General features: G+C 37.0%; 1 protein-coding gene across 7 annotated transcripts in view; it reads left to right on the forward strand.

Annotated features, from left to right (window-relative positions):
* Nucleotides 1-13,387, forward strand: part of LOC127446352 (ecotropic viral integration site 5 protein homolog) — an 82,401-nt gene that overhangs the window by 34,745 nt on the left and 34,269 nt on the right. For all 7 annotated transcript variants that reach the window (XM_051707226.1, XM_051707228.1, XM_051707227.1 and 4 more), the window contains 2 exons: nucleotides 4,461-4,650; nucleotides 7,285-7,509. In XM_051707226.1, coding sequence (XP_051563186.1) covers nucleotides 4,461-4,650; nucleotides 7,285-7,509 — 415 coding nt within the window. The remainder of the gene's footprint in view (nucleotides 1-4,460; nucleotides 4,651-7,284; nucleotides 7,510-13,387) is intronic.

Genomic DNA, 13,387 nt, shown 5'->3' on the forward strand with positions numbered 1-13,387 from the left:
AAGCAGATTCCAGTTTTAATTCCAATTAATTTGGGTATATTTCAGTTATATACTGATGTCTAAAGAAGAGAATGTAGCTCGAAACATCAAATTGTTTTCTCTTGCTAAGCTCATTAAATTGATTTGAAAGTAATAGTGTGCCAACTTTGTCCTGTGATACAGTATAAATACACAAAGAGTTTCATATAAATATCAATACATAGATCTCAAGTATCGAAACAATATAATGAGAAAAAGTATCTCGATGTATTGATATTTGATTAATCAGACCATGTTTGGCCATTTTGAGATTATCAGCATTGTAAAATAACTTGGCCTCTTGTTGTACATCGTGGCCGATTAACAGAAGTGGTAGCTCTCCCTTGTGCTAGATCGAAAATCTAAGAACCGCTTTGATAATAGATATTTCTGGTTTCAATTGTTTTGTAAGTAGTTTTTGATAAAAATATTGTGAAATAAGCATCAATTTTATTATTAGGAATTTTGTGCATATCTTGCCATACCATTAAATTGTATTATATGTAAATGATGTCAGCATCTTATTATACATTTGCTATATTATACAGTTGAAGTCAGAAGTTTACACTTAGATTGAAGTCATTAAAACTCATTTTGTAACCACGCCACATATTTAATATTAGCAAACTATAGTTTTGGCAATTCGTTTAGGACATCTACTTTGTGCATAACACGAGTAATTTTTCCAACAATTGTTTACAGACAGATTGTTTCACTTTTATTTAACTATATCACAATTCCAGTGGGTCAGAAGTTTACATACACTAAGTTAACTGTGCCTTTAAGCAGCTTGGAAAATTCCAGAAAATGATGTCAAGCCTTTAGACAATTAGCCAATTAGCTTCTGATAGGAGATGTACTGAATTGGAGGTGTACCTGTGGATGTATTTTAAGGCCTACCTTCAAACTCAGTGCCTCTTTGCTTGACATCATGGGAAAATCAAAAGAAATCAGCCAAGACCTCAGAAAAAAAATTGTTGACCTCCACAAGTCTGGTTCATCCTTAGGAGCAATTTCCGAATGCCTGAAGGTACCACGTTCATCTGTACAAACAATAGTACGCAAGTATAAACAACATGGGACCACGCATCCATCATACCGCTCAGGAAGGAGACTCATTCTGTCTCCTAGAGATGTAGTTTGTGAAGATGATGGAGGAAACAGGTAGACAAATATCTGTATCCACAGTAAAACTATATCGACATAACCTGAAAGGCTGCTTAGCAAGGAAGAAGCCACTGCTCCAAAACCGCCATAAAAAAGACAGATTACAGTTTGCAAGTGCACATGGGATCTTACTTTTTGGAGAAATGTCCTCTGGTCTAATGAAACAAAAATCAAACTGTCTGGCCATAATTACCATCGTTATGTTTGGAGGAAAAAGGGTGAGGCTTGCAAGCCGATGAGCACCATCCCAACCGTGAAGGGGTGGAAGCATCATGTTGTGGGGGTGCTTTGCTGCAGGAGGGACTGGTGCACTTCACAAAATAGATGGCATCATGAGGAAGGAAAATTATGTGGATATATTGAAGCAACATCTCAAGACATCAGCCATAAAGTTAAATCTCGGTCGCAAATGGGACTGCAGTGGGTTACAATATTAAGGTCAAGAAAAAGTCACCGTTTGATACGTTTTTTGATGTTTTTGCTGATTGATTTGGGACTGATGTGGTGGGATTTCATGTGGTCACTTCAAGAGTTAAGTGGTGACTAAGGTGACCACAACCAATTGGATAACATTCCCATGTATCTGATTGCGACTCATTACTGGAATTTAAAGTAACCTTTAATTTGTTTAGAATGCTGCCATGTGCTTGCAAATTTTGTGTTTAAAAGTTACGTTTTGGAGGAGGATTTGGTTCCCGTAGGAGAAAAAGATCAGAGACTGACAGCACCCCCTCCACCTACTTCTCATACCACATTCAGCATGTATTATAGTAACAACCCCTCAGATGTGAACCCCACGGCTCCCTTTTACTGCTTTTCACCACTAACAACCGTGGCCCCCCTTGTGTGACCCAAATGCAGCTGTAACCGGATCCGGCCTCAGAGCCTTGGGCATGACGTCACCTAGTGCTGCCTTTAGAGGCCCAGGCCCCACTCTTTTTCCGAGATCAGGTTTCCATGGCTTTATGTCTGTGCTGTCCGCACTTAAATGTTGAGGTTACTTTAGAGCATTGTGTGCTTTTATTTCAGCTGATCCTGGGCCAGTTTCACAATGAGAGCGCCTCCCCACTATTTTTCCCAGTCAGAGAGGAACAGTTTCTTCATTTTAACTGTTATATAAAAGTGTTTTCACTATTCTTCAACCTCTGCATTTTGCATTATAAATGCTGGGCAGTCTTAAATTGGCTATTCCATTTATAGCTTTCTGCCACAATGTTCCAAAGCTAGAGCACTCATTTGGCAAGCAGCCCCTTTTCATAACAATATTCAGTTGCTTATTCAAAATACTTTTAAGTCTGAAATAACTTCACTCTAACGGTACAGTTAACACCAACACCCAAGAAGTATTTCTCTGTGATCTGAGGTCAACTGTTGTAGGTTGTTTAGACTGTATTAATATCTGGAACAGAACGTTTTGGAGATAAATTATACAGTTACACAAAGCTTTTGGAGATAAAGTTTTGCAGGCTGCCAGATCTTTTGCATGACATTTAGCAATGACATCACCATAGTTGCTCCATAGAAAGGACTGAAATCTCTTTTTTTTTTTTTTTTCCAACATGCCCTCATTATATGCCAGAAAACCTGTTTGTCATTCAGTTCACTGATACAGATGGATTTTTTTGAAAGCTGACATCTGGTTGTGTGACTGTTACTTTGTTACTTGATGTGAATGTCTCTTGTATCACAAGTCTATTTATACACCAAGCTTCACATTCATGTGATTTCCTTCCAGAAAGAATAACTTTTGCTTTGCCACTGTATTAATGTTCACTTGATGGAGATTAACTTTGAAGTCATACGTCACTTTTTCAATTTCTGTTATGCTTCTTTCAAAGCTGAGGATGTAATTTTTGCACCACCAAAGGGAATTGCAAAAATAAACATTGTTTTCAAACAGTTTTCCCCAAACAGACCGTCCCACCCAAAACACACACCATTGGATGAGCCAATTTTGCTGTGTCGAACTAGACTGGCCGCTCAAACAGGAATTAATAATAAATAAATAGTGCCACAGAGACAAAGTTTTCGAGGAAATAGACCAAATGGTTTGCTTATTGTTGTCTTTGAATTAGGGATGCTCCGATCAGGATTTTTACAGCCGATAATGATCACCGATCTTCTTGTCACCTGATCGGCCGATATCGATCGTTTCACCTTTTTATCAGGATCTCTGTCATAACTGTCTACATGTAAGCTCTCTGCACACTGTCACTATTAATCGAATTTTCCTCTTCCCAGTAATATCACTTTGCCTAGTTTTTGCTGACAAAAAAGTTAGTTTAAATGGCTTATTATAAAAGCTTTAAAACAGGGAAGCTTAGTGTCAAACTGAAGACAAACTGACAACCCATAGGTGCAATTAAACTTAATGTGACATTTTTGGTTATTGATTCATTGCCATTATTTAATATTATTATTATTATTCCTCATTTTATTTACATTTTATTTTTGCATTATATTTAATACATTATATTGTGGTATCTTAATATTGTATAAAGAATTATTACGTTTATAAATTCCTTCTCTGCCTTTTCATTTAGTTGGATGATTGTATTAATAGTTCATTTTTCACTTGTTGCTGCTTGAGGTTTAATGAGGGGAACACGCTCTCTCATGAGGACAAGAGATGAAAGGAAGCGGAGAAAGCGCATGTTTCTGGACTCACGTGCTCTATTGTTAATGCCATTTAAAGATATTTAATGTAGATGTTGGAATTGCACCACATCTTGTAACTTGCATTGTTCTGAGATGCCTATGCCCAGCGGAAACTGAGAAGCTGCCACCATGAATGATGATAATAAGGACTGTTTCACAGCTCTCGCTATTTTCTCTTTGCCTTGTCGCATGTGAAACGCCACATTAATTGTACAATACACAAACTTTTCATATTCGCCATACCTCTCCCACTGCATCGTTTTTAAATGCTGAATCAAGTTTGTTGTCTTACAACACTATGCTAGTATTCCACACACTCCGTGATGCCATGACAGTGCTGCTGATGTCTTAATGGAGCCGCGTGTCTTTTGCGACATGAGCAATCGGTTTATGCGATCAGCCAAATTACCCATCTCCAATTGAGTCATAGGACGTGAATATCGTCCGATACCGATCAGTGGCCGATTGATCGGAGTATCCCTACTTTGAATATTAAGCTTGGACAAGACTAGAGAAAACCTTTTAAGTACATGACGACTGCCCTACATGCCAGTGCAAAATATTACTGAGTGCACCTTTAAAAGCACACACAAATATGTTCATATGTTTCCTTTCAGGTTGTTGGAGACTGACAGCAAGTCTTTACGGTCTGTAAATGGCTCTAGGAGGAACAGTGGCTCCTCACTTGTGTCCAGTTCATCAGCCTCTTCCAACTTATCACACTTGGAGGAGGATTCATGGATCCTGTGGGGACGCATCGTCAACGAGTGGGAAGATGTGCGGAAGAAGAAGGAAAAACAACTGAAGGTAAGCAGATAGATTGTAGATACAGTAAGCTCTGTGTGCAAATTAGATTTATGCCATTTATTATTGAACTAATGGAGCTCCAGCTATCATTTACTTATTTAATCAGAACAGTAGAGAACGAATCAACATTTTATCGATCCTTATGGGTACATTTTAGAGCAGCGCAACAGCAACATCAAAAATAAGTCACAAGTACACAGCTAAAAAGATTTAGTGCCGGTAAACAGTAGTGCAATACATTACAAAGAGGGTCATAAGACATAAAATGTACATATATTAGTGCATTTACTGGTAATGCAACTGGGTCCATTAATAAAGAAGAAAAACTGTAAATGTTCAGTGCCATTGCTCCTGACTGGAGTAACAGCCAGAAGCAACATGACATTTGGGAGTATTTTATGATAACAGCCAGCAGAAATGATCACCAGCAGTGTTTCTTGAGCAACGCTCTAAGTCATTTACTAAATGGGCTCCAATATTTGAATAATGATATATATTAAACTGTATACATTTTTATTTTTTCTTGAACAGATGAAGAGTTATAGCAACAGCTTCGGCATTGTGTTTTGAATAAGGCAAGAAACTCCAGCAGTCAACATTCAGAACTGCCTCTTTCAGAAAGGACAATGAGCAGATAAAATATAATTGATTATATTAATTTTTTGAGAATTTTAAAAATGTTAAAAATTTAAATATTTTAATTTAAAATTCAATTTCTCAATATAACACAATTATCAGCTCTGACTTTAGCCATTTCCAAACCATTCCTCCTCTCACATGTAGGCTCAGGCTTTCTCAAATACAGTGGCAAGAAATAGTATGTGAACCCTTTGTAATTACCTGCATTCATGTATAAATATGTCTTAAAATCTGGTTTGAACTTCATCGAAGTTACAGTAATGAACAAACACAGTCTGTTTTATCTAAAAGCACACAAATTATTGTAAAGTTCTTGTACATATTGAATACATCATTCAAACATTCAAAGTGTAGGTTGGAAAAAGTATGTGAACCCTTAGGCTAATGACGTCAACAAAAGCTAATTAGAGTCAGGAGTTGGCCAACCTGGCATCCAGTTAATGAAATGAGAAGGTTAGAGCTACTCTGACTTATAAAGAGCACTCATCCCAATGGTGAAGTACCATGGAGGAGCATCATGATTTTGGGCTGCTTCGTTGCTTAGGGGCCTAGACCGCTTGCCATCACAGAGGGAAAAATGAATTCCCAAGTTTATCCGTAAGATATCCTACAGGATAATGTCAGGGTGGCTGTGTGCCAAAAGAGATGCTGTGGAATGACCTCGAGCCGTTCACACCAGTCATCCTAAGAATATGGCTGAGCTGAAGCAGTTCTGTAAGGAAAAATGGTCCAAAATTCCTTTTGAACTTGTGCAGGTCTAATCCACTGCTGCTGTAAACACTTGATTGAAATTATTGCTTCCAAAGGAGGATCAACCAGTTATATAATCCAAGGGTTAACTTACTTTTTCCACAGCACTATAAATGTTTAATGGGATGTTTAATAAAGACGGGAAAGATTGTAATTGTTGTGTATTATAATTGTTATAATTGTGTGTTGTTAGCTTAAGTATATTGTGTTTGTTTGTACTTGTGACTTTGATGAAGATAAGATCACATTTATTTATTCCAAAGGGTTCACATACTTTTTCTTGCCACTGTATTCTCCATTTTCTCCTCTAAATTCATTTTTCTGCAGTGTGTTTTGCATATTTCACTCTAACTTTTAAAACATTGCCAAGGAAACGATGAAAAAAGATAATAAAAACCTCTGTTGTATTATCACAAAACCACCACGTACTTATGCAAATTTCACAGTGCTGTCCTCACGACATGTCACTTTCCCACAGAACATACCGAGTTCAGTAAGACAAATAGGTGAGCAAAATGTGTGTGTAATGTGTATAGTGTGTGCATACTGTATGGCCCCTTAAGAGCGATTGGATGTCTTGTTCTAGCCAAGCAGCAACATAAGGCTTTTGTCAAGTCTGGTGTTTGAACAAAGGCCTATCTCTAGCACCCCCTAGAGTGCTTTTGAAGAGTCTTTGAGCTGATAGCGTGTAGGTGGATTCTCATCTCAGCTACACAGTGGAATGACCAGCTGTAGAAATCAGCAGCCTAAATCAGTCTTCTGCTGAGCATAAAACAGCTTAATCATATCAAACATAATTTGCTTAAAAAAAATGAAGCTGTGCTGTTGAAATCTCTGGCAAGGTTACATTTAGGAGCATAAAAGTGGTTACCCTATCTAAGGTTTTGGGGGAAAAACACCAGAAAGCTGACAAACTTGGACATTTCTGTAATTTAAGGTGTAATCCTTAAAATAAACCAATTTTGTTTAAACTCTACTAGCAGTGGAAATTTGAGTAGTTGCTCTTGAGGTTCTAGCAAGATGTGATGCGATAAAGTAGCAAACGATCAAAGTCTTTTCCATATAAATCAGAGTTTTTGTCAACCAGCCATGACTGCGAAGAGCAATGGGGCATTTTTCAGTCACTTGGTTTCTATGACTGCTGTGTCAGAATGGCGTATTGCATACAGTGAAATCCCATGGTCAAATTACTCAAATTACTTGTGTCAGTGTTGATAAAGTAATTTGTTCTGTTTTTTTTTTTAGGACTTGGTTAGGAAGGGCATTCCGCATCACTTCCGGGCAATAGTATGGCAGCTGTTGTGCAGTGCCCAGAATTTGCCCATAAAGGAACAGTACTCTGAGCTGCTGAAGATGACCTCGCCCTGTGAAAAACTCATCCGCAGAGACATTGCCCGGACCTACCCCGAACATGAGTTTTTTAAGGAGAAGGACAGTCTGGGGCAGGAGGTGCTCTTTAATGTTATGAAGGTAGGTCTCCTCCATGCTGACCATTTAGAGTAATGATGTTAAATGGACAATATTTTGTAAGGAAGAGAGGCAGTATCGCAGTAATTTCTCTAAAACATTGCACACATCCTGACACACCTGATGATTGGTAATTCTTTCCAAAATTTGTTTTAGGTCATTGAAGGTTAATTCGTAGTTAAACCTCGTACCAGTCTTTACACCTTATCTGCTTTATTCTTATTTGTAGCTTATTGAATTTTGTGAAACCTGGAAAACCTGATCACCTTAAAGCTTAAATGAAGATTGCACACCTGAAATGTTTATCAGCACACCGTATTTTGAACACATGTAAAGTTGTACTCATGAATTTGTTATTTAGGCTATACAGTCACTGAGCACTTTATTAGAAACACTATGGTCCTAATAAAGTGCCCAACGTGGTCTTCTGCTGTTGTAGCGCATCTACTTCAAGGTTCGTTGTGTTGCACATTCTGAAATGCTATTCTGTACACTATAATTGTACAGAGTGGTTATCTGAGTTACCGTAGCCTTTCTGTCAGCTCGAACCAGTCTGGCTCCGTTGACCTCTCTCATCAACAAGGCGTTTCTGTCTTGTCTTCTGTCAACAGTACTGCCGCTCACTGGATGTTTTTTAGGGCTCCAAGCACCGAAGGTGCTGGAACCCTATCATATTTGGACTGATATTTAGGGGTCCAAGCACCGAAGGTGCTGGAATCCTATTGTATCCGTACTGATTTTCTCATTATTAGGGGTCCAAGCACCTTACTTGTATTTGTAAGGATTATTATTATTCTGCCATAAAACTGATCGTGCAGACCAAACCATAAGGCCTAGAGACTTGAAACTTTGTGGAATAGTAGTACTCTGGCTCATACGCATGGACTCGCCACAATCGCCAAAAGGGGGCACTACAGTGAAAAAAAACAAAAAACAAAAGAACACTTTGGGCCATAACTCTTGGGCCATAAGGCCTAGGAACAAAACGTTTTCCTGTGATTCCTTGCATCATGGCAAATCTTTTTGAAGACCATAACATTTTTGCTCCACCCTTTCGTTTTTCCGCTATTTTGGATTATTTAAAAAAATACATAAAAACAAACTAGTCCTAGGCTGTTTGCCCAGTCGGAACCAAACTAGTGCAGAAAGATTCAGCAGAGTCCCAATATGAAAAATTATCAAAGGAATTTTTAACTTTCAATTCATCGTCAAACGGTAAGCCAAAACGAACTTAGTGGGCATGGCCACTTTTACTAAAACGGTTATAACTCATGAATGGAATGAGGTAATATCACCAAATTTGGTATACATGTATAGGGTCATTCTGAGGATACACAAAATATTGCGCGCCCCTGCCTCTTAGTGGTGATATAATAATAAAAAATAAAAAAATTCCTCCAACTATGGAACCGTTGGTCCGATCAACTTCCGAAATTTTGCATGCAGTGTCTTTGTCCAAGGTGCCATCAAGGTCTATGAGGACAGTCTCATACCTTGAAAAACACGGCTGCCATCAACTAATCAAATTTTAGCAGCTATTAAATAGGGTTAGAAAAGGCAGGTCAGAATGAAACGTAGTAGGCCGATTTGTCTCTTGGCCCAAGAGGTCTGTGCAAAATATGAAAACAGTTGTCCACCGGGAGGCGTTATCATGTTTTTCATGCATGTAAATCGTTGTATATACTGTTGTATTTCACTCAGACACACGTTATTCATACCATATGATAGATTTACTCATTCTGAACAACTTTGCCTCAAGAAGCATTGGTGTGATTTAAATCATTTGTTCAATATTAAAGATTATTTAAAAAAACTACTTTTTCAAAATAGTCCTAGGCCATTTGCCCGATCAGAACCAAACCAGTGAAGAGATTCTCTGGAGACCCAATATCAATAATTATCAAAAAAATGTTTGAACTTTCAATTCATTTTCGCAACGTAATGCCAAAACCTTCGAAGTGGGCGTGGCCTCTAACTTAAATGGTTATAACTTTTGAACAGAATGAGATATCACCCAGTGTAGGACGTCAATCTGAGGACACATGAAGATGTTTTCGCACCTCTGCCTCTTGGTGATACTATAACAGTCATGAATGTAAAAAATGTCATATGTCTGTGCTACCTAACATGATGGTTCTGAAAAATTATGGCACTTTATCATTGTTTTATGTGCTAATGGCCTGTCTAATTAATACTTAATATTGGTTGCATATGTACTTAAAGGACCTTAATCGTTGAACCCCGAAAATTGCTGCTTGCAGCTATATTTATTATTATTCTTTTTCCGCCCTAAAAGCATATGGGCAGCAAAAACTTTAAGTCCTAGAGACACCAAACACCAAAAAATCCCCCCCAATAATTAGGCAGATACACACACACCCATCCAACTCTAGGTGGTGCTATAATAAGCACCTTTACATTTTGGCTCAAATCTTCACAACCATAAGGGCTAGAATCAAAATTATTTTTTGCTCTGATTCCTTGGGTCAAGACAAAAAAAAAGTTTATCTCCAATTTCATTTCCACCTGAAACATTTTCCATCATTTTGAATTTTCTGAAAAATCTACTTTTGCGAACTCCTATGCCGTTTGTCCGATTTGCTAAAAATTTTGCATGCATCATCTAGGGACCATCCTGACAAAAAAATAAATAATAATAATTTTGAAGGTATAAGCTAATTAATTCTTTGGGTGTGGCCCAAATTTACTTAATGGCCTATATCTTCTGAACTCAATGTCCAAACTTTACAAAACTTTGAATACTTTGATATCAGAACATTTTGAGGATGCATGCAAAGTTTTGTCCAATTTCGCTAATAGGGGGCGCTACAGCTAAAAATTCCTTTTAAACTCCGCAACCGTTTGAGTAAAAGTTTGAAAATTGGCATGCATCATCTTTGGGTCATGTGCTAACATATCCTTACAAAAACGATTCATAAAATCAACAAAAATGGCTGCCAGCAGCCAATCAAATTTCAGCAGCTAATAACTTGCGTTGCGAATGGCCGATCGTTACAAAATTTATGGTGCACTTTCTGGTCACCAAAATTTCACCAAATTTGGTTAAAATCATTCATAAGGTGGCACTATAATAAACTATTTTTGTCAATAACTTATCTATAAGTGTTAGTCAAAATTCGTATTACCTCTGATTCCTTGAGACAAGACGAACAAAACGTATATATCCGATTTTATTTCTGCCCTGAAAAATGTTCCGTCATTTAGAATTTTCTGAAAAAAATACTTTTTCGAACTCCTCCTAGGCCGTTTGTCCGATTGGCTTGAAAAGTTGTGCGTATCATCTAGAGACTGTCCTGACAAAAGAAAAAAATCAGATTTTTTTGTATGTATCAAATCGTTTAGAAGATATAAGCCAATTAATTATTTGGGTTTGAACTGTAACTACTACTATGCCTTTATTTGTGTGCACAAGGTTCAAACATGACAAAACTTAAAACATATACACACCAGGATAGTCTGAGGACATGTGCTAAATTTATCCAATTTCCTTGTCAACAGCAAGTAAAAATATAGCTGCAATCAGCAATTATGGGGGTTCAAGCAGCATAGGGTCTTTTAAATGCATGTGTCACGTTGTTAAAGCATTATTCAGATAGCTTGTAAGCATCTAAAATAGAGCTAAATCAATATAATTCTATTAGTTTATTTTTAATTTAATTTATTATGATATTTATGATGGTTTGGTCTGCATGATTAAAAATAACAAGCACCAGTTACAGGGCTAAGCAAACTATCATCATGTAAGGAAATATGATTGGACATTTCTTATTATGATTTTAAGAAAAGCTATAAAAAATTAATTAAATATTAATGGTTATGAAACAAAACATTTTATGAGAACTTTTGACCAATAGTTCGCATTGTCACTGAATTTGTGTGGTGCTGTCAGGGTTTGATGCCAATGAGACACACAAAATTCCATGTCAGTACAGCAAAGCATCACTGAGATACAGCCTCTGATGCATTTTGGCATCTTACCATCTAATTAGTTGAAGTGCTATTCAAGAACCGTTTAGTCTATCAAAAAGCTTTTGATAACTTTTTGTTATGAATGTCCCTAGATGACAGTGACAAATTTCGAGCGAATTGGACTTTCGGACTAGGAGGAGTTTTTCAATGAAATTCAAAATGGCATACAGGAAGTATGACTAGTGGCAAATTGAGTATCAGTGTACTCAGCATGACCCAAGGAATCTTAAGACAGCATTTGCAGAAATATAGGCATGACTATTAAAAGACACCAATACTATGAACATAAGGTCTCTTTTGACCAATTGTGTTTAGATTTAAAGGAGAGGGTCTCTGATTTTTTTACTTTATACATCAGTCATTGCATTAGTGTGTTACTGCATGATTAATGTGTTGCTTAAAGCGCAAGCAAAAAGTATTATAACAAAATAAAAGCATGAAAAAAGCAGCGCATCATTTCTGTGCTCAACAGTCGCACAGCAAAAATATTTTAAAGTGTCTTTTTTAATAAATAGTCATGGATGTCAAATAAATAAAAAGTAAAGGTAACAGATTATCTCAAATAGAGTTAATATTTATTGCACCGATAGATAAAAAATCATGTGCAGGCTAAAAGATCCACGTCTAAATAGAGCAGGGTCATAGAATGACAAACAATCTTTTAGTAGTGTGTAAAGGCGGTTATACACGGTATACAGAGGCACCTCTGCTAGTCATGCTCGTTCAAGAGAACTATTTTGCATCTATTGCGGAACACACTGCAGAAGTTTAAAATGTTTTATATGTTTGCGTGTGTCATTGGCTATGTTCTGTTCATGATTCAGTTGTTTTATGTAGAAATAACACATTTTATGGGTATACAAAAGCAGCATTAACATAATAAATTGTAATCGGGGGAGAAGTAACAACAATGAACATACTTTGGTCAGATGGATGCTAACAGTTTTGAATGACACAAAGCTGAACTCAGCAGCATCCGTTCGTATTTATCCATGGTTCGTGGAGTGAACTTAGCAGCATAAAACAGTCAGCTTTATCTGATGTTACAAAGCTACATTTTCTGGTGTCTTTTGTTGACCAACATCACTGACAGGTGCTGCTTTTACGGGCTTTTTACCAATGTGTCAGTTAGAAGGCGATTAATAGGTTAATTATTACAGGGTGGTTTATAGTAAGTAGATAAAACACACTGCATTTTTGTTACCAGCATGGGAATGCACACTCTGTAAAAAGTCTGTAAACACAGTCAGTCAAATATGTCTTAAGTGAAAACAGTCGGGACAAAAAAATCTGGATATGATCAGATAGGATCTGTGCAGTAAGCTTTGCAGTGCGAGCAAGTACTGGTGTCAGGTTACATCTGCACCAAGCGCTTCTTTGTCAAACACTAATGAACCTTTTCGTATGCAGATCTTAACAAATAATAAACTTGAAGACAAGGAAACACCTTTGATGATAAATGGGAAATTGGTTGAGTGTGTAAAAGACTGTTACTCAGTTATGAACATGGAAATATTTCTGAGGTAAAAATCTAATTATTTAAACATCAGCACACTCTGAATATATAAAACAGTAATAAATATTTTATTAGTAGTATTTTATTCATCTTGTTTACAATAAATGGCTGTGGCAAGATGCCTAGCATTAAAATGTAACAAAACTTGGCCTGTTACCTCAGAGTGTTCTCTTGTCTATGTGTACAAAGTTTTGTTAAGTTTGAAAATTGCGCTTACAATATACAGGCTAATTAGTCAATATAGACCACTCCCCAAAACATATTTGCTTATATCTTCGAACGATTCGACATATCAAAATTCTTTTGATGCATTTTTGTCAGGAGGGTCTGTAGATGATGTATACCAACTTGAGTGCGAATCTGGCAAACGGCCTA

Source organism: Myxocyprinus asiaticus, chromosome 9 (genome assembly GCF_019703515.2).
Source record: "Myxocyprinus asiaticus isolate MX2 ecotype Aquarium Trade chromosome 9, UBuf_Myxa_2, whole genome shotgun sequence".
NCBI classification, from domain to species: domain Eukaryota; kingdom Metazoa; phylum Chordata; class Actinopteri; order Cypriniformes; family Catostomidae; genus Myxocyprinus; species Myxocyprinus asiaticus.